The 26,981-nt window shown below is 48.2% G+C and overlaps 1 protein-coding gene across 1 annotated transcript in view; it reads left to right on the top strand.

Annotated features, from left to right (window-relative positions):
• The window catches only part of COL6A3 (collagen type VI alpha 3 chain), a gene marked incomplete at both ends in the record, with an annotated part of 46,984 nt that extends 22,634 nt beyond the window's left edge, over positions 1–24,350 (top strand). The window contains 34 exons of the mRNA XM_079538942.1: positions 13–615; positions 1,341–1,687; positions 2,172–2,250; positions 2,591–2,736; positions 3,928–4,020; positions 4,443–4,496; positions 5,449–5,520; positions 6,349–6,375; positions 6,488–6,532; positions 6,634–6,687; positions 6,815–6,877; positions 7,572–7,637; positions 7,772–7,825; positions 8,238–8,273; positions 8,973–9,035; positions 9,267–9,329; positions 9,502–9,564; positions 9,764–9,826; positions 10,157–10,207; positions 10,458–10,493; positions 10,599–10,661; positions 10,795–10,857; positions 10,998–11,030; positions 11,132–11,168; positions 11,285–11,296; positions 11,460–11,953; positions 12,587–12,686; positions 13,023–13,721; positions 14,687–14,789; positions 14,882–15,162; positions 16,228–16,488; positions 18,246–18,320; positions 23,978–24,148; positions 24,310–24,350. Of these exons, the coding sequence (XP_079395068.1) occupies positions 13–615; positions 1,341–1,687; positions 2,172–2,250; positions 2,591–2,736; positions 3,928–4,020; positions 4,443–4,496; positions 5,449–5,520; positions 6,349–6,375; positions 6,488–6,532; positions 6,634–6,687; positions 6,815–6,877; positions 7,572–7,637; positions 7,772–7,825; positions 8,238–8,273; positions 8,973–9,035; positions 9,267–9,329; positions 9,502–9,564; positions 9,764–9,826; positions 10,157–10,207; positions 10,458–10,493; positions 10,599–10,661; positions 10,795–10,857; positions 10,998–11,030; positions 11,132–11,168; positions 11,285–11,296; positions 11,460–11,953; positions 12,587–12,686; positions 13,023–13,721; positions 14,687–14,789; positions 14,882–15,162; positions 16,228–16,488; positions 18,246–18,320; positions 23,978–24,148; positions 24,310–24,350 (4,511 nt within the window). The remainder of the gene's footprint in view (positions 1–12; positions 616–1,340; positions 1,688–2,171; positions 2,251–2,590; positions 2,737–3,927; positions 4,021–4,442; positions 4,497–5,448; positions 5,521–6,348; positions 6,376–6,487; positions 6,533–6,633; positions 6,688–6,814; positions 6,878–7,571; positions 7,638–7,771; positions 7,826–8,237; positions 8,274–8,972; positions 9,036–9,266; positions 9,330–9,501; positions 9,565–9,763; positions 9,827–10,156; positions 10,208–10,457; positions 10,494–10,598; positions 10,662–10,794; positions 10,858–10,997; positions 11,031–11,131; positions 11,169–11,284; positions 11,297–11,459; positions 11,954–12,586; positions 12,687–13,022; positions 13,722–14,686; positions 14,790–14,881; positions 15,163–16,227; positions 16,489–18,245; positions 18,321–23,977; positions 24,149–24,309) is intronic.
• Between the last annotated feature and the right edge of the window lie 2,631 nt (positions 24,351–26,981).

Here is a 26,981-nt window from a genome sequence, read left to right on the forward strand (position 1 = left end):
TTTCTTTTTCAGGAGGCAAAAAGCAGGCTGACATTGTGTTTTTGCTGGATGGCTCCATCAACCTGGGAAGAGATAACTTTCAGGAAGTTCTCCAGTTCGTGTATTCTATAGTGGATGCCATCTATGAGGATGGCGACTCCATCCAGGTAGGACTGGCACAGTACAACTCTGATGTCACTGATGAGTTTTTCCTCAAGGATTACTCCACCAAACCTCAGATTTTAGATGCCATCAACAAAGTGATCTACAAAGGTGGCCGAGTGGCAAACACTGGTGCAGCCATCAAGCACCTTCAGGCAAAACACTTTGTAAAGGAGGCTGGCAGCCGAATTGACCAGAGGGTACCTCAGATCGCCTTCATCATCACAGGGGGGAAATCTTCAGATGATGGGCAGGGTGCCTCCATGGAAGTCGCACAGAAAGGTGTCAAGGTGTTTGCAGTTGGTGTAAGGAACATTGATTTGGAAGAGGTCAGCAAGTTGGCCAGCGAGAGTGCCACGAGCTTCAGAGTGTCAACAGCTCAAGAGTTGTCTGAACTGAATGAGCAGGTCTTGGTTACATTGGCAGCCGCTATGGAGGAGAAACTGTGCCCAGGAACGACAGACGTGACGAGAGGTAAGCACCATCCTTCCATGAAATGCTCTGGTTATTCCCGGTTGGAGTCCATTTTGATGGACTCCTCCAGCTTGCCTACAGCTGAGTCCAGGCATGAGCTTGGATCAGCCCTTTGTACAGGAGGTTCAGCACATAAATGACTTGTGCACTGTCACCTCAGGACTGCAATTGTGGAAGAATTAAAGATAGGACAGGCTGTGGCATAGGAGACAGGAGACATTGCTTGATGGAGATGGCTTCACCTCAGAAACGGGCCAGCCCCAAACTACTGACCATCTGCTGCTATATCAGAGAGGCTCCTGCCTGCCTGATCCTGTTTGACCCAGGTTATCATTGCTGTGATGAAGTCCACAGCGCTTGTATATCAAATAGTGGCATTTCTCCGTCCAGAGACCATCTGCTGAAATCATAGAATCGTGGTGTTTGGAAAGACCACTGAGATCGTCTAGCCCAACCTTCAACCCCATGTCTAACAGTATGAGGGCAGTCTGAACATTTGCACAGGTTGCTCTGAGAGGCTGTAGAATCTTGTAGAGACCTTTGTAAGTGACCTTGATGTGGTGCTGGGCACTCTGCTCTCTCTGCTGGAGCTGGGGTTGGGCCAGAGGTACCAAGAGATCTCTTCCCACTTCAGCCATCCTTTGGTTCTGTCACTGTTGCTTGAAAATCATCTGTTGCATTGCTCAGCGGTGACGCTCTCCTCTCTTTCCACGTTTCCCTTTCAGACTGCGACTTAGATGTGATTCTTGGCTTCGATGTGTCAGATGTCGGAGCCGGCCAAAACATCTTCAATTCCCAGAGAGGGCTGGAGTCCAGGGTCGAGGCTGTGCTGAACAGAATAACACAGATGCAGAAAATCAGCTGTACCGGCAGCCAGGCGCCCAATGTCAGGGTGGCCATCATGGCCCAGTCCCGGGGGGGACCTGTGGAGGGATTGGACTTTTCTGAGTACCAGCCTGAGCTCTTTGAGAGGTTCCAAGGCATGCGCACCCGTGGACCCTATTTCCTCACAGCTGAGACACTGAAATCCTACCAGAACAAGTTCAGATCAGCACCCGCTGGCAGCACCAAGGCAAGTAAAAACCAAAGCTGACGGTGTTGGACAGAAAAGCTGCCCTCTGTTATATTTTGATTGAGAAGGAAGGATGCTCTTTGATTTTGGTCAACAAAGTGACCATGTATTCATAAGAAAAGCCCTGACTTTTGGTCACCTGCTTGTTCCCTGTGGCCTCCCAGCACTGTCAGTGCCCAGCCCTGATCATTGCTGAGCAGCCAGGGCCTGGAGGCACCGCTTGGCCACACACCTTTCACACCTGCCTGATACAATGCACCTAAATCTGGCACAGAAATGCATAGATTCATGTCCAGCAAAGTTAGGAAGGGAGGAGCAATTCCCCCATCTCACCTTGAACAAAACATCCCTTGGATGAAGGCCCTCCAGGTTGCTCGTGATTGCATTCCAACTCTAAGAATTCTAACGATTCTATAATTGAAGGATTCTGTGATTTCACACCAGAAAATCTCCAGGTCCCAACGTCAATTTCTTTCTCTCCCAGGTGGTAATCCACTTTACAGACGGTACAGATGACTACTTGGATCAGATGAAGACTGCCTCGGCTGATTTGCGTGGACAAGGTAATTTTTACTTCTTGAGAAAGTGACGATGGAGCCCACATTAACATCACACGTGCTTTAACGCTGTTTTTCACGGATCAGCCGTGTTTCGATAGCACTGAATAAGGATTTCAGTACGTCAGTGACTTGTACCCACATCGCTGTTTTTTCATCACCTCCCCGTGATATTTATTCCCGTGATCCACCTAAGCATGGGGGAAAACTTGCACTGAGTGTATTTGTTCTTGGTTGAAAAGCTTCCATTTGCAATTGGAGAGGCTAAGAACAGCCCAGCTTTGCAGGTGAGGGTGTGCACGCTCTGCAGAGCACCGTGTCCTGTCACAGCTCCTTCTGCTTTCAGGTGTCCACGCTCTCCTCTTCGTCGGCTTGGATCGAGTGAAAAACTTTGAGGAAGTGATGCAGCTGGAGTTCGGGAGGGGTTTCACCTACAACAGGCCTCTGAGAGTTAATCTCCTGGACTTGGATTTCGAGTTGGCAGAGCAGCTTGTAAGTCACTTGGCACAGGCAGCGCTGCCTTGCAATGCTGGGGAAAAGCCAAAGGCTGGATGTGCTGCAGGTCTGGAGTGCTGCTGAATCACACCCTCTTGGCTCCGGCCATTCCCCCCTCCCTAGCTCACGTCTGCTCTTTATACAGATGCCATAGCAAATTAATGAAAAGCAGATCCTGCTGCTGTCCTGTACCATTCCTGCAGTAAGGCTTCTCCAGCTCAGGCTGCAAAGCACAAAGCCCACTGAGACTAAATCACATGGAACAGGTTAACAATCCACACACGTACCAGCACCAAAATAAAGGCTTGAGGGTGATGCACCATCATGCATTGTCAGTGCTAAACCTCCTGCACAAACATAACTTTCTAGGTTTCTTCCTGGAGCTGATACAGTGCCTATGTGTTAGATGTGTTTCTTACAAATGGTAGTTATTTTTCTTCCAGGCAGAAGCTCATAGATTTACCTCCACTCCATGCATATATTGTCTCTCAAGCCTATTGAAAACTAATTTGCTATCATCTCTTACACGTACAGCTCCCCCTAACTTCACATCTGCTCTCAATTTGCTAACCTCCTTTTCCAGCAGCTTTAATAAAATTAGGCTTAATCTGCTATTACAACCTTGATGGGCCCTTTTCTGCAAAGCCAAGTGCAGCCACTTGGAAGTGAACCGTGGTTTTTGGGATAAGAGCTACTCTTCACCCCATCCCCATGTAATTCCTTTGACTAGGAAGATCCTTTCAAAATGCAAATGTGCAAAGCTGGCAGGAGGCATCTGCAGCCAGCAATGTACTTGGCAATGAAAAGGATTTTTTTCTTTCTAGTGGATGATGCAAAACCAAGCTGTGATTTCTCTGAATCCATATCTTCTTATTTTTTCCTCTTGCTGCGTGCTTGCAAATTGTTCTCAGCCCGTGGGTTGCTGGTGAACTGCTTTCTCCTGCCCTATTCCACACCCTGGATTTGTTTCTACACAGATGAGATTGCTCTCTTCAGCAACAGGCACCATTTCAGTCACTGGTCTCCTACTAAACACCCTCTGTGACTTCTGCTCAAGCAGAATGTTGATATCCCCTAAACAAGCAATCTAATCGTCATGCCATCACACACCTCTTTCTCACACCGCTGTGGCTGTTTTCTGGTGGAGAGAACCCAACATTCAGTTGTGTCATCTGTGTTTTCTCACAGGATAACATTGCAGAAAGGACATGCTGTGGGGTCCATTGCAAGTGCTCAGGGCAGAGAGGGGACAGAGGTCTTCCCGGCCCCATAGGACCAAAGGTAGGTCACTTCATTTGAAGAGGACAGCATCCAACATGATGATCCAACATGATGGGTGAGCGGACATGCAGTTGTGCATGTTGCACTGGGTGGTGCTCACAGGGAGGTTGTGTTCTTCTCACCCCCCTCCCCATTGTAAAACTGCCTCTGGGCCATCCACAGCAGTTGAGAACTGCTCTTCTTCCTTTTCCTCACAGCCTGTGTGCTGTTAGCCAACTGATAGGGAAGGGAGGGCAGGAAAGAAGGAGAGAACAAAGCGTCCCGTGAGACAACCTGGGTACACCAAAGCAGGATGGTTGCTTCCCTTGCCTTGATTACGTAGGCGATCATGCAGATGCTGTGTGATGAAATCCTAAATGTCGATTTAGAGGTGGCTCACAGCGCTAGGATGAAAACAAAAAACATTTTGCATTTTCTTCTAGGGTGCTACAGGTGAGATTGGCTACGGAGGCTATCCTGGTGATGAAGGAGGACCGGTGAGTGACTGCTCTGCTTCAAGTGCTCAGTACTGCTCAAATCAGAGAACTCATCACAGCAAAGCATTCAGAGACCTTTTTCTAAATACTTTCTGCAGGGGATACGGGGGTGGGATGACAAGGGAGCAGGCAGGGCTTTGTGTCCTCCCCATGTGATGGCTGAGCTGCTGGTCCAGGTCCCGGCTGCTCATTGAGAGCTGTGGGGAATAGCTCCCATGCTGCAGGCTGACCCGGCTCTGTGCTGTTCCTGAGAGGCAGCTGGGGAGGTTTGCAGCTGGTCCCAGCTACCTCCAAGCAGGGCAGGGTGTTGTGGACACGGCAAGCACCAACACAGTAAAGTCTTCAGCTGCATTAAAGACACAGCTTGTACCCATATTGAATGCAGCTGGAAGAGCTGAGCAAGTCCAAGTGTCAGACCACAAAGGGGTGTTCCTATCCATCACGGTGACAGGCAGTGAGTCCCATGATTTCTTAGCACGGCTTCTTCCAAACTCTTACTTCACGAATCCCGTGTCAATGCTGGAACAAACAGCTCCCCACGCATCACGCCCAGGGGGTGAAGCCGAGGCCAAGGGGCTGATGGTGCACTCCTTTTCCCAATATCACAAGCAGGGGCCAAATGCTGCGGTCAGATACAAGGTCAGGATTGGGTTAGTCATCTCTGTTGAGCTCTGAGGGGTTCTTGTCATTTTTTGGAAGGAGGAAGATCTCTCAAAGCTGAGAGCTTGGCAAGGATGTGTCTCTCCCAGCAGCAAAGATGACCTCTATACAATGAATGCTGAGGACAAGAGATAGTCCCAGTGCATTGGCTGGGCTCTGACCTTCAAAACTTGATTCTCTGTAGCTTAGGACAAAGTACCTCTATCTCCCTTGCTTGCCAATAAGTGCAATAGATAAAGATACGCATGCAGAGACAAACCTTGATCATTGTGTTTTCTCCTCTGTGCAACAGGGTGAGCGTGGACCTCCAGGAGCAAACGGGACACAGGGCTTCCAGGGATGCCCTGGGCACAGAGGAACCAAGGTATGTCTGGAAGGAACCTGCACAGCATAGATACTGCATCCAGATGGGGGAAGTCCACTGCTGCTTTAGGATGCTGTGCAGCAGACACAAAGAATCCAGCAGACACTAGAATCCACTTGGCCAAACACCAAAGCTCCCCAAGTGTATCGCTTGGTCTGAGGAGCAAAAGGGAGACTGCTGATCCAGGCTCAATCTGGAGGCAGGATTTGCTGTTGAAGAGGGGGGTGAAAAAGTGAGCCGTCACCGCTGCTTTGGAGGGGATACTTGAGCCAAGACTCAGGACAGCAGCCGTGCCACAAGCTAGAAGAGGTGGTGAAAGATTTAATATCTATGGGCAATATCCAGTGATATGAAAGTGCTGTTTCCTACTGTTTGCTCTGACAGCAGGATTCTCTGGCAGGGAGTGCAGGAGTGCCTGAACCAAGCCCATTAGTTGCAGCTGAGCTACTGGGAGTCTTTAAGAAGCTGCCCAGCCTTGGACAAAGCTGATGCTCTCTGTGGCCCCTGAGGTCTGGATCCATTTAAGATGGGGCATAGGGAGAAAGCAAAGTCAGTGGTAATCCAGCTCATTATCTATGGAGAAAGAGTTACATCTATGGAATAAAATATTTTACTGGGTCAGCTGGCACACGAGCACATATTTTTTTTGTTATGAGTAGCCAGAAGACAGCTGAAGGTTTGCACAAGAGAAGTGAGGGATGGTTAACCCCCTTGCAGAACACCTTGTCCATCCCATCCCAGCCCATCCTGGCTCTGGGTCTGCCCCCCTTCCCCACCACCACCCACAGAGATTGCAGCACACTAACTCCTTTTTCCTCATCCCTTTAGGGTTCTCGGGGATTCCCAGGAGAGAAGGTATGGAATTATATCCTCCTCACACAGTGGTGAGCGTGAGGATGCATCGGCATCCCCCTCCCTGGTCCTCCTTTTCCTTGGTGAGCATTTGCCCCCCACATCTCTTCTGCAGGGCGAACTGGGAGAAATGGGCCTGGATGGCATTGATGGAGAAGAGGTCAGTCATTCCCAGCACACTTCTCTCTATAATGTGACGTTCAGGTGAAAAAGCCATGGAAATAGCAAACACCCTCCTAAAATACTCCTGTTCTTTCACAGGGAGACAAAGGCTTGCCTGGTTCCTCTGGAGAGAAGGGGTTCTCTGGCAGGAGGGTAGGTGTTTGTCACACACCATTACAAAGAGCAGAAGGGAGCCTGGAGAGGGTGGAAGCTCCTCTGCTCCCTTTGGGGCTGGCAGAGGGAAGAGCTGCTCTTGCTAACTCTCCCTCCTTTTCCCCAGGGTAATAAAGGAGCCAAAGGTGAACGAGGAGAGCGAGGTGACCGTGGGCTCCGTGGAGACCCGGTAAGCATTGCTGAGGCAGCTTCTTGATCTCCCCCTTCAAGTCCTGGGTGTACTCAGGGTTACTGAATGCTGCTGGACCAGAAGCAACAGCTCTCAGCCTTGTACCCTTGTAGCTGTTGGTAGTGGTTTATAATGCATGAGCTTGTTCAGTCTATGCACCCTGCCCACTTACTGTGCCACAAGAAGCCTCCCTGCCCTATAGACCATGGAACAAGGACAACTCTTACAGTGAGTGCTCAAAAACAAACTTTCAGGCCAGCATATTTGTGTGTAACAACCTGTCCTGGCTGGGGAGGTGAGCTATGTGAAATGCTAGATCTGAGAACCCAAAGCCTTCTGATGGTGCAGTGGTATTAAGGCAAGACACCACCAAAAGTTATTTGCTACCAAATGGGCAAGGGGCAGCAAAAGACGAAGGAACCAAAGATGGGGAACACATGCCTCAGCAACCAAGCTGTCACTCATTGCTTCAGTCTCTTAGAAATCTCGTTCCTCTTCTCAATGTTATTATTTCTCAGCTGAAAAGCCACAGTTGCCTCAAACCACCAGAATTGTGCACTTCATCTAATTCAGTCAAAAAGAGGAAGAAAAAAAAAAAACCATTGTTGGTTCCGAGCTATATCAGAGCAATTTGTGATGTCCGAGTTTCTTGTCTCGCTCACACAGCTGTTTCTCATTGCTCCATTGCTTTCAGGGAGAATCAGGAGCAGATAATACTCAGCGGGGAACCAGAGGCCAAAAGGGTGAAATCGGACAAATGGTAAAGCTTCTTTGTTGTCTTTTGTTGGTTTTGTTTACACGATGAGATGGGATGGAGAAAGTAAGAGAAAAAGATGCTGCCAAAAAAGGTGCAAGCTCCTTGAATTCATTTCACCCCTTGTGCATTTCCCTTAGGGAGAGCCTGGACCTGCGGGGCAGAGAGGCCCAGATGGAGGAGTCGGGAGGCAGGTGAGATGCTGGATCTCCATCCTCTCCTGGCTTCCCATATGATTAATTTCATGAGTGTCAAAAGTCACTGTTGTAGGGAGAAAAGAACTATACTCAAAAGGAAAACACATGCTGGGATATGTTTGCTGCTGCCAGCCCCTTGGCAGAAGCAAAACACGCTGCTATGCATGTGACCGAGCAACTCACCTATGTATGGGGACAAAGGGCTGCAACAAAGGAGAAAACATGCCAGAACTTGGTTTGCAATAGCTGGCACAACATGGAGCCTAGATTCCTCTCTCCCTCTGTCCCCAGTAAACTATTCAAAGTCAATTTTGCATTAAGAAGCAGAGATGTGCTATCCTGAAAGCAACAGAGAAGTGTGCATGCTTACATCCTTGCCTAACATGCCCCATTATTTCTGTACTCACAGGGCATGGCAGGACGCAGGGGACCAATAGGAGTCAAGGTAAGGATCTGCATAGTAACACAATAGGAAACACAGCAGTAACAGCAGGGTAGCAAAGTCCTAGTCTGCAGCAAGAGAAGATAAGCCCAAACACAGCAGCCACAGAAACAAAGGAAAAAGTCTACTTATCCTTAAAAGGCTTCAGGTGGACAGGAACCTCCAGTGAGACACCCTCACCTCCACTGCCAACCCTTGAATGAGGTCTGGGAAGGGGTGGATCCTGGCTCCATCCCTTCCAGTCACTCAGCTACACTGCTTGCACCTGTGCTCCCCTGCCTTCCCACCAGGTGTTCAATCACTGCTTCAGGCCATGACTTAGCATTTCCACTACAGGTCTGGCACTGGTGCCTCCTGCTGCAGGATTTGCTTCCTCTTCCCTGCCTCGTCTGACCTCCAAATGCCTCTACAATTCCACAGGCTCCTTCTTGCTGCTGTGAAATCAGGCTGGTGGCCGCTTCCCATGCCAGACCAGGCAGCATACTTGGGTCAAAGCATAAGTGATAATAACGTACAGATTAACACTCACTGATTGTGGCAAATCGCTCCACTATTTCCACGCTCGTTCTTATTTTACAAAATCAACAAATAAAAACTGTTCTCCCCTGCCCTTCGTGTAGCCATAAAGCAGCTTCCCGTGCCCTGACACCCCCTGCCCTTGCCACGTGTCCTATGTTAACCTGTGCTGTTCTGCACCTCCAGGGTACCAAGGGTGCACTCGGCCAGCCAGGGCCAGCTGGAGAACAAGGCATGAGAGGACCACAGGTCAGTGAGAGAAGGCAAAACGTACATCCTGCGGCAGCGTGCTGTTGCATTACCCCTTCCCAGGGCTTGGGCAGCGAGGTCTGGTGGGTTGGTGTGCAGTTCCCAAGGTGTGATGTATTCGGAAGCCATCTCTCTGGTGCTGAGGAGTTTGGTTTCCCTCCCAATCTCTGCTTGTGCTGGTGTGTCTCTCTCCCCACGCGTGTTGACGTATCTCTCCCTTCTTCTGCACAGGGCCCACCCGGCCAGATTGGCACTCCAGGCATCAGAGGAGAGCAAGGCGTCCCCGGACCCAGGGTGAGTCCTTCTGCCCATTCTCAGCCAGGGACCAGCAGGGCTCAGCCTGGACATCCCACTGAGTTTCCTACAGTGCTTTGAGGGGCACCAGCCCTAGCGGTTGACCCATGATTCCTACGGCCATGCAGGTTGTATTGACACACTGCCAATGCGCCTCTCCTTTCTGTTCCAGGCTGGTGGTGGGCAACCAGGAGCACCAGGAGAAAGGGGCAGGATTGGCCCGCTGGGAAGAAAGGTATGTCTTCATGAGCTCTGGGAATCAGAACCAAAACAGCTACGAGGAGCATCGGAATTTAAATAATACTGGAGGTGAACCTCTTGGGGCAAAAGTAACTTATCTTCGTTGGTTTGTGCGGTGCTGCAAAAACCACTGGTTCGTGAAAAGAAACCAGTGATGGAAGGGTGTATGATTAAACAGATGCTTCTTTTTTCAGGGCGAGCCTGGAAATCCTGGGCCCAGGGGACCGAATGGACAGCAAGGCCCACGAGGAGAGATGGTAAGTGTGGTCATGGACCAGCTACAGGCTTTCAAAGCAGAGAGTTTAGCTTGCCTGTGGACTTTTTACTCTCCAAAGCACAATATTAGAGAGGGCAATCAGCCCCATGCCTTCCAGACATGAGTGTAGTTTTACACCTTCTGTATGTGTGCTAAGCAGACTTAATTCATTCTTGTTGTTTAAACAGCACTTTTTTGTACTACTTTCCTAAAAACTAATTTTCCAGGGCTTGTGGCATTGGTGTTTTTCTCTATCGATACCACAGGCTCTGTGAACTTTAAGATATTCAAGCATGACTGAATATTAATGCCATTTGTTTTCCAATTTTAGGGTGATGACGGACGAGATGGAATTGGTGGCCCAGGTCCTAAAGGCAGAAAGGTATGTGTGCTCAACACGGCTGCCTACCAACACGAGTTAGAAAGGACAAGGAGGAGCAGTCAGACCTCAAAAAGAGTTGGCTCTTCTCTTTTTGTTAACTGCATGAGGAGCAGAATTGCAAGCTGAATTTGCAGTCTCTCCCACCTTTTCCTCCATCATTTTAATTTGTTGTTATTTATCCATCTACAGAAACAGGATCATTTTCTAAAACCCTATTTTCAAACAATACTTCATATATTTTTTTTTCCAGGGAGAACGTGGCTTCGTTGGCTACCCAGGACCCAAGGTACAACGCAGCCCATGAACTATGGGTTCATTTTCCAATCAGCGTAGCCACGACCTAAAGATCTGTGCAGATCGTGAGCTACGATTTCTCTTTGTCCCCATCCAGGGCGGACCTGGTGACCGTGGTGGTGCTGGAGGCCCCGGACCTAAAGGAAACAGAGGCCGCAGAGTGAGTATTCATTTGATGCAGTTTTTCCCCTATGCAAGAACATCCTGGAAGACGTGCCCGTCTCCTCTAAGGGTTGACTCATGCTTCTGGGATTCCTCCAGCAGACACTCACAGAGAGGACTTCTCTTTCTAGGGAAACGCTGGAAATCCTGGCACACCTGGTCAGAAGGGAGAGATTGGATACCCTGGTCCATCTGTAAGTGTTCATTGCACCCCAGGAGTCTCCTCATTGCCTGCATGAGAAACGTGACAGTCCCTATGTGTGCCAGGGGTTGGAAAATATGCCTATCAAAGTTACATATTGCACTCAATTATTTTTATTACTTTCATTAACAGGGACTTAAAGGTGATAAAGGACTATCTATCAGTGTAAGTATAGCATCATTTCAGCCTTATTTTGAGACATTGTTTTGTTGGCTCTGTCATGTTTATTTGCTCTTTCTGACTCTCTCTCCTCCTGTTTCCTAAAGCAATGTGCCCTTGTGCAGAACATCAAAGATAAATGTCGTGAGTACCTCAGTGCTTTGCTAATTCCCCACTGCTACCCTTGTATGCCAGTCACATCAAACGAATGGCACTGACTGAACTGCTTTTTTTCCCCCCCCCCCTCATCTTTTTCACAGCTTGCTGCTATGGTAAGTTACATTCAGTCCTTTACATCCTGATGTTGTCGCGTGCAAGAACTGTTGTTTTCCCCACACGTGTGGTACGAATGATTGACTTCCACTGAGCAGGTGGTTCTTGCACCCTGACAACTGCCTGAGGCACAGTTTGTTTCCCAACCCATGTTTTTGGCAGGTCCCAAGGAATGCCCTGTCTTCCCAACCGAGCTGGCCTTCGCTATTGACACCTCCTCAGGTGTCGGGAGGGATGTCTTCAACAGGATGAAGCAAACAGTGCTCAGAGTGGTCAGCAACTTAACCATTGCTGAGAGCAACTGCCCTCGAGGTGCCCGCGTGGCCCTGGTCACCTACAACAATGAGGTCACCACGGAGATCCGCTTTGCTGATGCCAGGAAGAAATCGAGCCTCCTCCAGCAGATCCAAAACTTCCAGGCAACCCTGACCACAAAGCCACGCAGCTTGGAGACTGCCATGTCCTTTGTGGCCAGGAACACCTTCAAGCGTGCCCGAAGTGGGTTCCTCATGAGGAAGGTGGCTGTCTTCTTCAGCAACGGGGAGACAAGAGCCTCCCCGCAGCTCAACGATGCCGTGCTGAAGCTCTATGATGCTGGGGTCACTCCTGTGTTCCTCACCAGCAGGCAGGATGCGGTTCTCGAAAGAGCTCTGGAGGTTGGGGCTGTTCACCCTTTCTTTCCTTTTCTCCTCCTGACCTCAGCTCAGTTCATTGGGAGATTGATGGCATGTTTCTCTTGGCTCTTCCAGCCGCTGGTTGGCTTCTGTAGGCCTTTCAAGTGCTTAGTGCTGAGAAGCACTGCTATGCAAACTCATCCAGCATGTCTGTTAGAGAAATCTGAGATGCATGCTGCAAAACTCAAGCGATGTTGTGATGAGTTGTTTCCCAGACCACAGCTCCCACGTGCTTGGTGTGGTATGAAGAAGATCACCTCTGCAGAGAGAGGGAAAGACAGAAAATCAATGGGGGGGGGGGGGAAGGCAGAATTATAGTAGCAATCCTTACTAGAGGGAGAGCTGAGGTATATACATTTGAAGCAGGAAAAAGAGCCCTAACTGAGCATGCTAAACACTGTGCTTGACCCTTTTCATGTCTAAACTAGTCCCACTGATATCAGGTATACTAGGCTCCTCCAGATAGGACACACCAAAACCAGCATGCTGTGCAGGGAATCCCGTAGAGTTGGCCACGAGGTTGCCTTCTCCTACTTTCCATTGAAAATAACAGAAGGCAGCGATGCTAACATCACGTTTTTGTTTTTTGTTTTGTTTTGTTTTGCCTCCACCCAGATCAACAACACAGCAGTTGGACATGCGATCGTCCTTCCAACCAGCGGCAGCCAGCTGAACGACACCATCCGCAGGCTCTTGACTTGTCATGTTTGTCTGGGTAAAGCATCCAAATTCCCTTCTAGACTGTGCCAGATCCTTCTGGTTGCACAGCAGTTGGTTGTCAGTGGTACAGAAGGGAAGCCCAGCTAAGAGCCAGCTCGTTTGCTGCTGAAGACAAGGGATCCCTGTTTAGGCTGAGCACATTTGCATTGTGACTAAGGCTCACTCTTCATTAGGGATGTTCTCCAAGTTGTAAATGGAAGCTCTGTTTTTCAGAGCTTCTATAGAGCTTCTATAGATAGAGTTTCTATCTATGATAGAGACTTTCAGCAGTGATAAGGGAGGCTTATCTTCAGCTCCTGCAGGTGATTAATCTGCTGTATTTCTGCCCTAGATGTGTGTGAACCCGATCCCATCTGTGGTTACGGCAGTCAAAGACCTGTATTCAGAGACAGAAGGGCAGCCCCGACAGATGTAGACACTGACATGGCCTTCATCATGGACAGCTCAGCCTCCACCACACCTCTGCAGTTCAATGAGATGAAGAAGTACATTTCCCACCTCATAAGCAACATGGAAATCAGCTCTGAGCCAAAAATATCTCAGCACCATGCAAGAGTGGCAGTTCTCCAGCAAGCTCCTTACGAACACGAAACCAACTCAAGCTTCCCACCAGTGAAAACAGAGTTTTCATTAACCGATTATGGATCCAAACAGAAGATCATTAATTACTTGCACAACCAAATGACTCAGCTGTACGGCACAATGGCTATGGGAAGTGCAGTTGAACACACAGTGGCTCATATTTTCGAAAGCGCACCAAACCCTCGGGACCTCAAAGTCATAGTTCTCATGATAACTGGAAAAATGGAAAAACAAGAACTCGAGGACTTGCGGGAGGCTGTAATTGATGCAAAATGCAAAGGATACTTGTTTGTTATCTTGGGCATTGGCAGAAACGTGGATGTCAAGAATATCTATAGCCTAGCTAGTGAGCCGAATGACGTGTTCTTCAAATTGGTCTCTAAACCCGGAGAGCTCCATGAAGAACCCTTGCTACGCTTTGGGAGACTGCTGCCATCTTTTATCAGAAGTAAGTATAACATCCAGCAGCCAACGTGGAAGGGGCAACACCTGACCTCAGTGGGAATAATCTGGCAGATTGTGCCTGCCTGCTGGGCGGTCTCTGTCATGACCTTCTAACTGGGCAGTAGTACCACTGAAGAAGTAACCTTGTTTTATATGTTCTATAACTTTGGGTGTTTTGTTACTGCCTGTAGGTCTGCCCAGTTGTTTCTGTCTTTGTTTTGGGGTCCTTTCGGGCAACCCACCCCATGCACCTTTTTGATCCTAGAATGGCCTGGGTTGAAAAGGAGCACAATGCTCATCTAGTTTCAACCCCCTGCTATCTGCAGGGTCACCAACCAGCAGACCAGGCTGCCCAGAGCCACATCCAGCCTGGCCTTGAATGCCTGCAAGGATGGGGCATCCACAGCCTCCTTAGGATCCACCAAGTAGAGTCTGTGTGTGCATCTAGCTTGGCTTGGCCTCTCCAGGCTCACCTTGAAGATCTAACCTAATTGTGCCTGGCACGCTAGCTGATCTGCAATGCGTCCCATTGGGTCTGGTTGTGCTTAGGCTCTGAATTGCAGCCCATCTTGCAGTAAAATAATAAGCCAACATGTACACATCTTCCCAGACAAATAAATGTTTAGTTTTTCTCATTTTGATTTTTTCCATCCACTGCTTATAGGGATCCTGGAAACTTCCAACCACACTTCTAGTATTTTACTGAGAAGTGCTTTGCTATGAGAGCACTGTTTACATGTGACTAAAACATACAACCATCTAGTATCTTGCAGTTACTGCTTTTTGTATGTTGGAATAACAAGTCTCTCCGCTCAGGATGCTGCACTAAACATCAAAAGATAGTCCATAGGTTTTAACAAGATAAGAGAAAAGCTTTTTAAATCAAGAAGAAATACGCATAATGCAGCGTTGGTAGGTAACAACCACCTTCAACAACAGTGTTTAATGCTAATCTCCCTCCATCTCTAGGTGACTTTGCTTTCTACCTATCTCCGGAAATAAGGAAACAGTGCAAGTGGCTTCAGGGTGATCAAACACCCAAGAACCCTGGGCATACTGGACAAAAAGCAGTGTAAGTAGACCTCCAAAATTCTGTTTCTATGGTATTTGGGAAAATGATGAATATGAAAAATGGACATATGAACTGCTTTATTGCTCTGATAGATATGCAGCCCCCAATGCAACCGTAACCCAAACCATAAGCACCACCACCACGCTAAGCACCACCATCAAGCCTGCTGCAAGCACCAGTGCCCACGCCAGGACCACCACTGCCAGCACCACAGCCCAGACCAGAGCCACGGAGAGGCCCACAGAGAGCACTACTGTCCAGGTGAACGCTACTGTACAGAGCCAAGGAAGCACTGCTGCCAACACAAAAGCCACCAGCCGCACCACAGCGAGCACCACGGCTGCAGCAGCGAGCGGCAGGAGAAGACAAGGTGGTACGTAAAAGGCTGTCCCCACGCCTCACATCACCTTCTTGTCTAGGTTTCTCTGTGCTGTAGTGAGCTAGGGCTTTTTCTCCTTCCCAAGAGGGTCGTCCTAACAGGAAATGTCACTAGGAAGCCAGGTTTTGCTCTTGCAGAAAGACATTAAGAGCAAAGACGGAAACTTGTACTGGTTTCTTCTCAGAAAGAGAGGTGCTGCAGTGGAACAGCTGTCCAGGGAGGTGGTGGAGTCACCATCCCTGGAGGTATTCCAGAGCCATGGAGATGTGGCACTGAGGGACGTGGACAGTAGGCAAGGTGGGGATGCATTCACGGTTGGACTTGGGAATCTTAGAGGTCTTTTCTAACCTGAAAGACTCCAGGATTTAAGAATGGGACAATCCATCACCTGCTGCCCAGCCCAGGAATATGGTGACAGAGGCACACTCTTTCTAGTGTGGCTCCTCTGCTTTCAGTGTTTTTATCCCCCGAGCTATGTTTTGCTATTTATGGTGATTCATACAGCAAGATTGCTTGAGATCTCTGTCAGCTAATATAAATAGCTGAAGTTCATTCATCACTGAATCACTGTGGAGGCCTCGTTGGGAATGATAAAGCTCTTCCATATGAGCACAGAGCATGTAAAGAAGCCTTCCCAAGTGCTCCTGCAGGGGGGTGCAGGCAGCTCTCTACAAGTAACAAAGAACATCTGTCAAAAGCAAAGCCAGTTGATGAACACATCTCCATGTAAAAACAGCATTTGCAAGGTCAATGCTTTCATCTGTTTGCAGGAAACAAGCTTTTTTGGGTATTTCTTGTTCCACTGTTGCTTCCAAGCAACATTAAGGCTTCATGCAATGCTCTTCCATAGCAGGAAAACCTTTCTCTAACAGCTTCTGTGACTTGCCTAAGGTTATGTTAGGTCTGAGGCAAGCTTTGCTTTAAGATCCTCATCCAGGCCATAAAAAAGAAAGCCTCCCTGCAGCACGCTGGGGATCAACATGCCACAAGTAGATTCTCACTTCTCTTTGAGACTTTCCAGACCCTCATGTAATTTCCCTCCCTATTCCCAAACTGCAGCAAAGATGAATGACATCCAGATCACGGATGTCACCGAGAACAGCGCCAGGCTGCGCTGGGCCAGCCCTGAGCCACACAGCGCCTACGTGTTTGATCTCACCATCACCTTAGCACACGACCACTCTCTTGTGCTGAAGCAAAACGTCACCGGCACCGAACGTGTCATTGGGGGCCTCAGAAGTGGACAGAAATACCTCGTCTTCATTACCGGCTACCTGAAATCCCAGCCCAAAGTGACCTACACGGGGACATTCAGCACAAGTGAGTTCCTCTCAGTGAAATACCAACATTCATTACTATTTTTCCCCCCCCTATTTTAAAACGACAGGCACAAAGCATGAAAACAAACACATAAGGAACGGGGAAAAAAAAAACAAACAAAAATTCCATACAAATGATCCCAACCCTGGCAACGCTCAGTTGTGTCACTGTTTTCCAGGTATCCTCTGTCCCCATTTATGAAACATTGGAATTCTTTGGCAAATGCAATGTGACACTTCAGAGGTGTTAAACTGACCCAGATTGTGGGAGAACTAAAGCCAGTCCCAGAGGGGTGTTTGTCTCATTGTGTGTGCTGAAGGCTTTGCACAATGGGTCCTGCTAATGTCCAGACAGTAATTAATAATAAGAGCCAAACAGGGTTGACAGAGAGGCAATTCAGACGAGCCTAATTGCAAAATAAGCAAGAAAAGCTGTTTCTTTCATAATCATCTTCACAGTCACTATCTGCTCCACGTTCCACAATATCCAAATGAAGCATTCAGAAAGGGTGAAATGGTGAATTTAGTCTTTTGAGGCTCAAGCTCCACATGTGCAAAGACCACATGTAAAACTCACCAAACCCTTTGGTATGGCCAAAAGTTGCTCTATAAGAGAAAGCCAACTTTTTCCTTTAGTAGCTTGGCACAGAGGTGCCTTGGCTCGATGACGTGGCAAAGTCTGTGCCGGTGCCACCAGTTGCTGCCCCTGGCTGTTCTGGCACTTTAGAGCCTCCTCCACTGCCTGCAAGGAGCCTTTCTTTTGGTTTGAATGGGTTTGGATCAGGTGTGAAGTCTCCCTAGCTTCACCGGTAATAAACATGCCCACAAAGATGTTGAGAAAACACCTCAGTTTGGAGAAGTAACATTTGCATGTGTTGACTGAGAGCCTCAGTGCCCAGGGAGGCTTCATTTCCTATAGAAAGCATGAATGGGAACAAACTGGGCAGGCAGCAGTGATACCACCTGCCTTTACACCAGGTAGTACTGTCTGCCTCACTCAAATCCACTCAAGACATTTCCCCCCAGCCATCAGTTCTTGTGGCTGCAACCCTCCAGCCCTGGGGAAGGAGCATGATGCAACATGAGCCATGATCTCCTTTCCAACACAAGAGAGATTTTCTCCCCTCTGTGCCAGTCCTCAATGACTGAATCCCCAGAGGGCTACGAGGCTGTGATGTGGGGAACGTGGGCAGAGCACCACTGTAGCCCTTTGGGCAGCGCACAAACAATCCTTGAAGACTGCAGGGGAGCAAGAAAAGATCCATCACAGCCTCTTTGTTCCCTTGGATGTTGTCTTATTACTCCCTCTCTAAGCCTAGAGGAGCAAAGTTAAACCAAGAAACAACAACTGCTCCTCCAGAGCCTCTGTCCCATCTCATGCTGTGATGAGAAGAGTGGCTACTCAGAGCTGTAGCTCCACAGCCACCACCAAAGAAAAGCCCAGTCGTGCAGCACTGCTGCTAACTGAGGAGAGCAATGTGAAGCGCCTTGGCACAGCCAGACAGTTGTGGATGGATTGCTCATTGTGTCAGCTGCATCCAATAAACATTTCTGAAACATACATGCTAGGATAAACAGATCCAGGCCTGATTCCTGCAACCTGTGTGTCCCCTGATCCCTCTGCTGAATTTGCTGGCAGTGGGTTTGTTTAACACCGTGCCTTGGCTCACCAGTATGGCCACGGGTGGTGGGGATCCCCAAGGGTGTTGCTGCAGAACATGGTTGCCCTTGGCTGACTGCTCTTTCTGTCCTCCCCAGAGACCCCAGCGCAGCCCAAAGTGGCCCTGGCCAACATGATGCTGAACACTGAGCCACTGGAAGTGCCTGAAAATGGTGAGTATTGGTGCCGGTGGGAGAGATGGGGTGGGAGCTCTGAGAAGGAACCCCACGAAAAGGAAAGCTGCAGAGCTGTTGGAGTGGGTCCAAATGAGGACAATGAAAACGATCAGGCCAGGCTGAATGGGATCTGGGCAGCCTGATACAGTGGTGGCAACCCTGTCTAAGCAGAGGGGTAGAACTGGGTGACCTTCAAGGGCCACTAAGCCATTCTGTGAAGATCCTGACCATTAGTATTTCCCTTGCCCACTGCCAAACATGGACTTCCTCAGAGCAAGCATAGCCCTACTAGGACCAAAGGATCTTCAAGTCCTTTGCTTTGCAGAGCCAATAGAGCACAGGCTAGATGAAAGCCTTGAGCATAAAGGCTAATACTCTGCATGATGCCTCAGACCCCTGCTGGATCCAAAGCTCACTAGAACTACTGAGATCTTTGCAGGAGATTCAAACCAGGCCTAATTTCCATCATAGAGTTAGAAAATGAGCTAAAGCCCAAGGGATACACTGCAACCCATAGCATACCGGGTGCACGTAGACATTGCTGTAAGCATCAAACTGTTTGCTCCTTCTCTCCCGGTTTGCCACAAAGAACAAGCCTGGGCTCCTTGGTTTAGCACAGCTCCCAACAAGGACTTGACCTGTAGCCAGGGACTACAGGGAAGATAGTGGCAAACACTTGATTAAATTTAGCTGATTGACAGCTTCCCAGCTGCCCTCCCCATTTCTCTACCATCAGTGGCTTATCACAGTAAACCACTAGCAAGCACCCACTCTGCTGATAATCACATTAACATATTCTTAGTAATGCTGTTAAATCACTGCAGCTATTACAGTGTTGTCTCAGTGCTTTTGTTGACATCAAGCTCGCTGCATCAGCCCTGTAATGCAATCACACTGTAATTGCTGGGCTGTAGCTCTTCCTCTACAGAACTGGAAGGGTCCGTGGCCTTCATAAAGCTGCCACCGACTGTGGATCATCTGACATCTAAAAGTCATCTCCATATAAGCACTTTTTTTTTTTTTTTTAATAAGCCTCTTGCTCACACTGTGGCTCACTTCCTTCATCAGAATCTTGAGGAGGAGGAAGGGGAGAAGGGTGTTAGGCTCAATGAGCAGCAGGTGGAGGTCTAGGGTGGAGGTCTCAAGGAACATCCCACCTGTGTCTTGATGCATGTCCCATCACTGCTGTGATGCTCTGAATGGCTTCTCCTGCTGCATCTGCAAAGTGCCTCCCATGCGTTCCCATTGGCCAGGTCCCCTCCTGGCACGTCCCCTCCAGGTGACACGAACCCATGCCCTGGCTTTGCTTAACCCCTCATGTGCCAGCCCTTTGGAGACAAGATATAGTGGATGTGCTGTATGCTCTGCACATCAATGCACATCTCTGAGTCCCAGCTCTTTTCACGACCCATTTGCAGCAGGTGCCCTAGGATTTATGGCATCTGTCTCTCAGGGGAAAGCCTTTCCTGGAGGCCTTCAAGGATGCTGCTGCTAATCTGAAGTTTTTCAGCAGGCTGAGGATATTAGAAACAGAGCAGAGCAGTGAGGATGGGTTGTTTAGCTGAGTCTTCCCTAGTTCTCTGCACAGTGGGAAAGACCCATACATAAATCTTCCCGCAAACCTTGGAGGAAGCCCCAGATTGTGTTATCCTTATATAGGTAATGCAGCTGCTAGCACTGATGGCCCTTTCTAATAAAAAGTCTGGGATTTGGGCCTAAGTTATAATTTCTGGACAGGAAAAATACCTATGTTTAAGCCCTGAAGACTACCAGGTATGGCTTGCCTTCAGAGATAAAATAAGCACACTTAAAAATTGAAGTTACTGCCAAGACAGAGAACTTTGGAAATAGATATTGAGTAGCAGTGTGAAGGCCCAATCCTGCCCACACCACCCCAGCATGGGGTTGGGATGGGTTGAGTTGGTGCTTAGTGAGAAGGGGGAACAGAAATGGTGTGATGTGGAAACACCCCCAGCAGAAGTATGACCCACCCACCCGCATGGTCTGATCCAACCCTCTTGGCTTCTGATGATTTTAAATGCTTTGGGTTTTATTTATTTTATTTTATTTTTCCCTTTCCTGAATCTCTTTCCTTTTTTCAGCTTTTAACCCTTCCGGAATCATTTAACCTTTGCACCTTTTGATATGCAGATTTGGCAGACCCTTGCTTGCTGGACTTTGACATGGGCATGCAGTGCAAGGACTATCAGGTTGTGTGGTTCTTTGACTACAAACACAAGATCTGCAGCCAGGGTTGGTATGGTGGCTGTGGTGGTAATGCCAATAGATTTGAGACCGAAGCTGAGTGCAATAGCAAATGCTTGAAACCATGTAAGTACCACATGGGGATTAATCCTTTCACTTTATACTGAGATTTCAAATAACGTTTGGGTCAGAGAGAAAACATCCTTTAAACACCAAACCAACACACTTTTTCCTCCAGCAGCAGCTGAGAAAGCCATGCAGCAGCCACCCCTTGAGAAAAGGTTATCGCCAGGTAACACACCAAAAACTTCATCATAAAATAAATCCATCATTCACATTCACCATTTCATGGCATGCGTCCATGCTTGTCCATTACGAGATCATCATATGAGAAGGACCTTGGTTTGCATTTGCTCCCTGATGTGGCCATGCCCCACCATCCGCTTTGCATGAGCGAGTCACCTGCATGCCTTGTCTCACCCCAGAAGCTGTGGTTGCACGACCCAAGTGCAAGCCACAGCTAACACAAAAACACGCCGGATATTGTAAGAAGTGTGCAGCACCGTGGTCCCAAAGCATCTTTTGTTATCACTGCATGCCTAAGCAGTGCCATCGCTCATCAGCATGCCTTTGTTGTGCTGCGAAGAACTGCAAATACTTTGCAAGGAAAACTACCCTGTGTGACACAGGTCTGAAAGCTGAGGAAGGAGCCCACAGAGGAAAGTGGTAACAAGCTCCTTTTCTCGGGGTATTTCTCAGCCCCTAGGTTTCAAGACCTGGGAAGAAAGCAGGGACTTGCAGTCACTGGCAAAGCAGTACGGGGGGATGGGAACCTGTCCCCCAAAAGCCTTTCCATCATGGCAGTCTCTCCTTCTCACAATCTTTTGGGGCCCTTTGCAGAGAAAGGGGAGAAAGCTAGGAGCAAAGTGAGCTCTGAGACTGAGTTTGGGAACTCACGCAGAAACTAATGGCTTGAGTTGGGAGCAGGATTTCAGCCTCACAGAGTGGGGAAGCCTTGCTGGTGGGTAGTTCTCCAAAGCAACACATATTTCTGCTAATCCTATTCCAAAGCCTAGCCCCTTCCGATCATCATCACATGCCTTGATGATGTTTCCAGCAACTGTTGTTCAGCTTAGACTGATATTTCATGAACTTGGCACCATTCTGACCTGGGCAGATAGTCAAGAAAAGCAACGGAGGGGCCCTGGAGGGACGCTCGTCTCTCTGCCCACCCTGTGAGGATCCCCCACTCTATTCATCCCTTCCTCTCCCTTCTCTTTTTGTTTTCTGCAAAACAGTATGCTGTGGAAAAAGAAACTGAGCTTTTAAGATGCTGGGCATTGGGTCAGGCTCTTGGTTCACCCCATTGCAAGGTCCGGAGCCAGGTGCAACACTGAGAAATGCCTCAGTTTCCCAAAACCAATGGCTCTTTGGGTGTGCTCCACACCCATCTCTCCTAGGAGTCAATGCTTGTTTACCCTTTAATTATTGCAATTTATAGGTCTCTCTATTTATTTTAATCAAATGTGCACCCAAAGCTCAGATGCATTTTCTCTGTGGGATGAATTAAAAACTCTGCTCATGGTGGCATCTTTCAACATGATGGAGTCCAGATGGCACTTAAGGCACATTTTAGCTCCTTAGCTCTTCAAAAAACGTGGTTGTTTGTTTGCTTTTGGCAGGGGAAGGTCTCAGATCAAATGCCATCCTGTCGTTTGGATGGAATGATTGAAAGATGGGATATGATGACATCCCATAGTGCTCTGAGTCTGGAGAGTGGCACCAGCCCACACAGTACGCATACTGGGGCTGGTGGATGGAAGGTCACTCTACAGGGGAATCTTCAGCTAACACAGCATGGCAGTTTTCCTGAAGCCAGCACTGAAATCAGATCTGCCTCCAACACTGCTGTTGAATTTCCCCATCTATTAGCTGATCCTGAAAGCTCCTGCTGCCATCAAAGAGGACAATGGGGTGAAAAAGCAAGGATGTTTTGTCCTTGTGCTGAAAGAGAAAATACAGGATCCCTCCCGTGGGCTGGCTGGATTCAAGAAAGGGTGCACAGGGTTTGGAGCAGAGTCATTCTGGTGTTTGCATCTGCTGGTGTTTTGGAAAGCAGAACGGAAGGGAGAAGGGCTTTTAGCAGAATAAATAGAAGAGGAAAAGAGCTTGCCAAAGGGATGGGGAAGCTTTTGGCTGGAGGAGCCTGATAACAAAGCTGAATTGGAAGTTCAAATATTGATTTCAAACTCCTAGGAGAAGCAGAGATTTAGAAAGAAATCCTGCTTCGACAAGCCACTTTTAGATCACAGCAAAGTAAACTGTGAACAAGAGAGTCCTTTCCAACACTTCTCTCTCAGAAGGATGCATTCCCAGCTCGTACCTCAAACCAGCCAACAAACCTCTGCTCGGTTTGACCCATGCAAGATCAGGCAGTGACCTGCTTAGCTCCATGCCTGCAGCACACAAAGAAAAGAGAAAATGCAATTAAAAGGGGAGAGGACAGGGAGAGTTTAGGCAGGGTCCTGCCCATCCCTGGGATCAGATGGGCACGGAGTCCATGACACTGATTTCTCCCTTTCCCCATCCTGCTGGCTGCAGCATTCCTGTGCTCTGGGCAGCTGCCAGCACCAACTGCAATTTCCTTACAAGCAAACCTGCCACCAGCACTTTCTTATTTTCTAGGATTTGCTGCCAGACCTACTTTCTAGTCAGGATTTCAGGGATAATACTCTGCATCCTTCTTCCCACGAACATTTTGAAAGGGTTAGCATGCATTTTCTATCATCAAACTCCCAAAAAACATGCTTGCATCTATGCCTTTCCATTAATTCACCCTTTATTTCTATATTCTTCTCTATTCTCCTTGTGGATATGTGGGAACTGTTTCTGGTAGGGCACAGTACCTTGATTTGTAGCACCCCATCTGTAGCATCTTACAAAGGGTATGAGGTTATCACAAGACAACTTCAGGAGATGGACTCCTGGCCACTCATTGCTGGTATGTACTCTGTATATGTTTTTGGGAAAGTGATGACAAAAATGGTTTTCCCCTTGAGACCCAGCTCTGACACCTGCCAACTCATTTCCTACAAACGGAAGGGATCTGCAGACAATTGTTGCCATGTGGCACATGTCCTTCTCTCTGCTTTTACTCCAGCATCACGCCACACCAGCAACACAGCTGATGGCTTGAAGAGCAGCGTTGGCATCCTCCTGGGCCCAGTGCTGGGCAAAGACACCCAAAGATCTTCTCTTTGCCAACACAGAGATTGGGTTCAGCCACAGGAGACCAGGCAACACCTGGGCCGGTGTCACCCCTTCTGGTCTTGCATGCCAGCCCTGTTCACTGGCATTTCTTTACCATGCTCGTGTCTTGAGAGAACCTGTCTTTAGCCCAGGACCCCAGACCTCTAGCTGACTCTGCCTTCTCCTGCTTTTCTCTGCAGTCATGGACATCTGCCTGCTGCAGAAGGAGGAGGGGACCTGCAGGGACTTTGTGCTGAAGTGGCACTACGACCTGAAGACCAAGAGCTGTGCAAGGTTCTGGTACGGCGGCTGTGGAGGCAACGAGAACAGATTCAACACGCAGAAAGAATGTGAAAAAGCCTGCAGCCCTGGTAAGCACTCAGAAGCAGGCAAAACGTGTTGGGCCAGCAAGGGGGCTGAGGGTGGTATGGGCTTTGTAGCAAGGTCACCCAGCACGTGAGCCACTTGCCCTCCCTCAGCATCCCATGCAGTAAGCTCACGTATCTTCCCCTTCTCCACCAAACTTCCTCAGGTAACATCAGCCCTGGCGTGGTGACGACGATAGGAACATAGAGCCAACAACCTGTCAACACATACCTCTGAGACAGCCAGGAGCATCCACCTTTGCCACCTTACCCCAATAGAAGCTAAGGGTATAGACTACCTTGCACTGTACTATTTCATGCTTTAAACTTCCTAAGCAAACCTCGAAGAAAGGTTTTTGCTGCATGACCTATCAATATGGTGCTAAACTGTTTGTGGACTGAGTGCTACGTGTGTCCGGGATATATTGTATAGCTTCAACATTACAAAATATTTACCTGATTGCAGATTGTTATTGTGTCTGAACATGTCTCTAAATTACCCTTTCTTTCCAATTCCGGCAGCCTGCCTATCGAAGGCAGCGTAAAAATTAGCAAAAAAAAAAAAATAATAAAATAAAAAAATAAAAATCATCATAATAATTTCACTGCAACTGTTACATGCTTGCTTTTATCATTTTCATATCTGAGCATAACTGCACACGGAAAGCCTTTGTGTAAGGGAGTAGCTGATAAACAAGCGGTTCAGTTTTCCATTCTTCCTTTTTGTTTTGTTTTTTTTTTCTCCTTTTGCTGGATTAGATTTTCAAACTAGATCTCTTGGATGTATTTGTAACATATGTGGCCAACCAAAGGAGCAAGGAAAAGGAAGCAAGGTTTCCAAATGCAAATGCACTGCTGGGACCAAGGCCTCAGTTAATGAATTGTTAAATTGTGGTGTAGAATGTCTCCGGCATTCTTCTCATGTTGTATGTTTTATAAAACACAAAGCAAAGCAATTTGGGGTGAGGTGGGTGGGTGGGAGGGGGAGTTTTATTTTTATTGTGGATTCTGTGTCAGGAAGTCTATACAAAGAACTTTTAAATAAAGTCTAATGGAAGTTTTGAGAAACTCATGCTTTTGTCCCTCTGTTTGTAAACGTCATGATGGGCATCAGGGGAGTGATTTTGGTTTGGAAACTATTTATTTGGAAGGCAATCCCAATGGCCATAACAGGGGGGATGGTTGTAGTACGGACATCCAAGGGGACATCACTGAGATGCTGACGGTGACCAAGCTTGGGAAAGGTGGAAATTGGGATGACAGTCATGAAATCCCCTGGAGGACATTGCTCTGAGCAACACAGTCTCAGCTGGCTCTGGTTTGAAAAGTGTTGGACCAGAGAGGCACGGACGTTCCTTCCATCCTACACAACTTAATGACACCACGGGCATTTTCCAGTGTGTGCTTTGCTGTTGGTGGCCATGACAATTTTAATTTCATCCTTTATTCCTGTCTGTCTTTGAGCTCATTCAAGGCAGCTAAAATTCATCCAAAAAGTCCCCCCAAAAGCATAAAGTAGATGAATAGCCAGGAATACCAGTCAGGCAAAACAACCACCTGTGAAAAGGTGGATCCTCCAAAGCCAGCTGGGTCATTTGAAGTTAATCCAGAAAATAACCATACGCAACTGGGACAAGATGATCTTTAAGGTTTCTTCCAACCCAAACCATTCTATGAATCTATGATTCCATGAAAATCCTTCATGGAGAGAAGCAAGAGAGCCAGATGACTGGCTTGGCTTCAGCTCCTGATGACTCACAGTGCCATGCCTGTACTCTCTGGTCAGCTTTGGCCCCATTTCCCTGCCCTTTCCCCACTTGCTCCCTGCAGCTTGCATTGCACTTGCTGCTTCATGCCCTATGCTTTCACTTAAAATTACTGAGCCTGCAATGAGCATGACACACCCTGTATGGATAATGCAGAAAAAAGGACATCGTGATGCAATTACCAGCTCAGAATTTGCTCTTTCCTCTGCCAGGTCACCCTTTGCTACCACAGCCCAGTGGAGCAATCAGTACTACAAGCTTCTCATAAAATGAGATGCTTCACAAGTTGGAAGAGATCCATAAGGATCACCGAGTCCAACTCCTGCCTCCACACAGTACCTCACAAAGCCAGGCTGGGGTCCTACATCTTGGTGAGCCTCAGTTCCAAGGGAACTTGGCAGTGCTTCTCATGGCCAAGCAGAGGAGATGAGAAGGCAGCAGTTACAAGGCTAAATAGAGCTGGAAAGACACCTTCAGCTCCCTGCTCAATGCTACCTGTGAGTCCAAGAGGCTCACCTTGACGTTTTGGGGAGTGTAGGATTCATGGCAAAGAGAACACATAGGACTGAGGTCTGCCTCAGGCTTTGTCCCCATGAGGATTCCCATTTGTAGGTGCTCCTATGTCATTCTCAGCTCACAGAGCAGCCTAGCTCATGACATTTCCCATCAGTACCACGCTGTTGCTGGGGATGCTGCTTCAGCTGGGCATGAGCTGAGCTCTGGCAGCCATGCTTGGGAAGCTGTGCTGTTTATTTGGCACACTCCATGAGCACATTGCAAGGGCTCCATTTGAGAACAAGGGAATAGGGAATTGACTTTTTATTGCACTTATTAATATCGTTGTTTCTCATAACGTCTGCACTCAGCTGAAGCTGCCTGGAGGGCAGAGCAGTCTGCCCTGCATTCCAGCATGCACAGGGCCATGCTGAAAGCACCCTTTTTCTCCTTCAGGGGCTTTAAGCCTTGCAAACTGGACCTATCCCATGCTCCGACACGCTGCCTCCTCCACAGCCTCTCCTTTTAGCTGTGAGCACAGAGGGTTAGGTGGGTTACGACGACCTGTGAATCATCCT

The sequence above is a fragment of the Tetrao urogallus genome (genome assembly GCF_951394365.1).
Source record: "Tetrao urogallus genome assembly, chromosome: 8".
NCBI lineage: Eukaryota > Metazoa > Chordata > Aves > Galliformes > Phasianidae > Tetrao > Tetrao urogallus.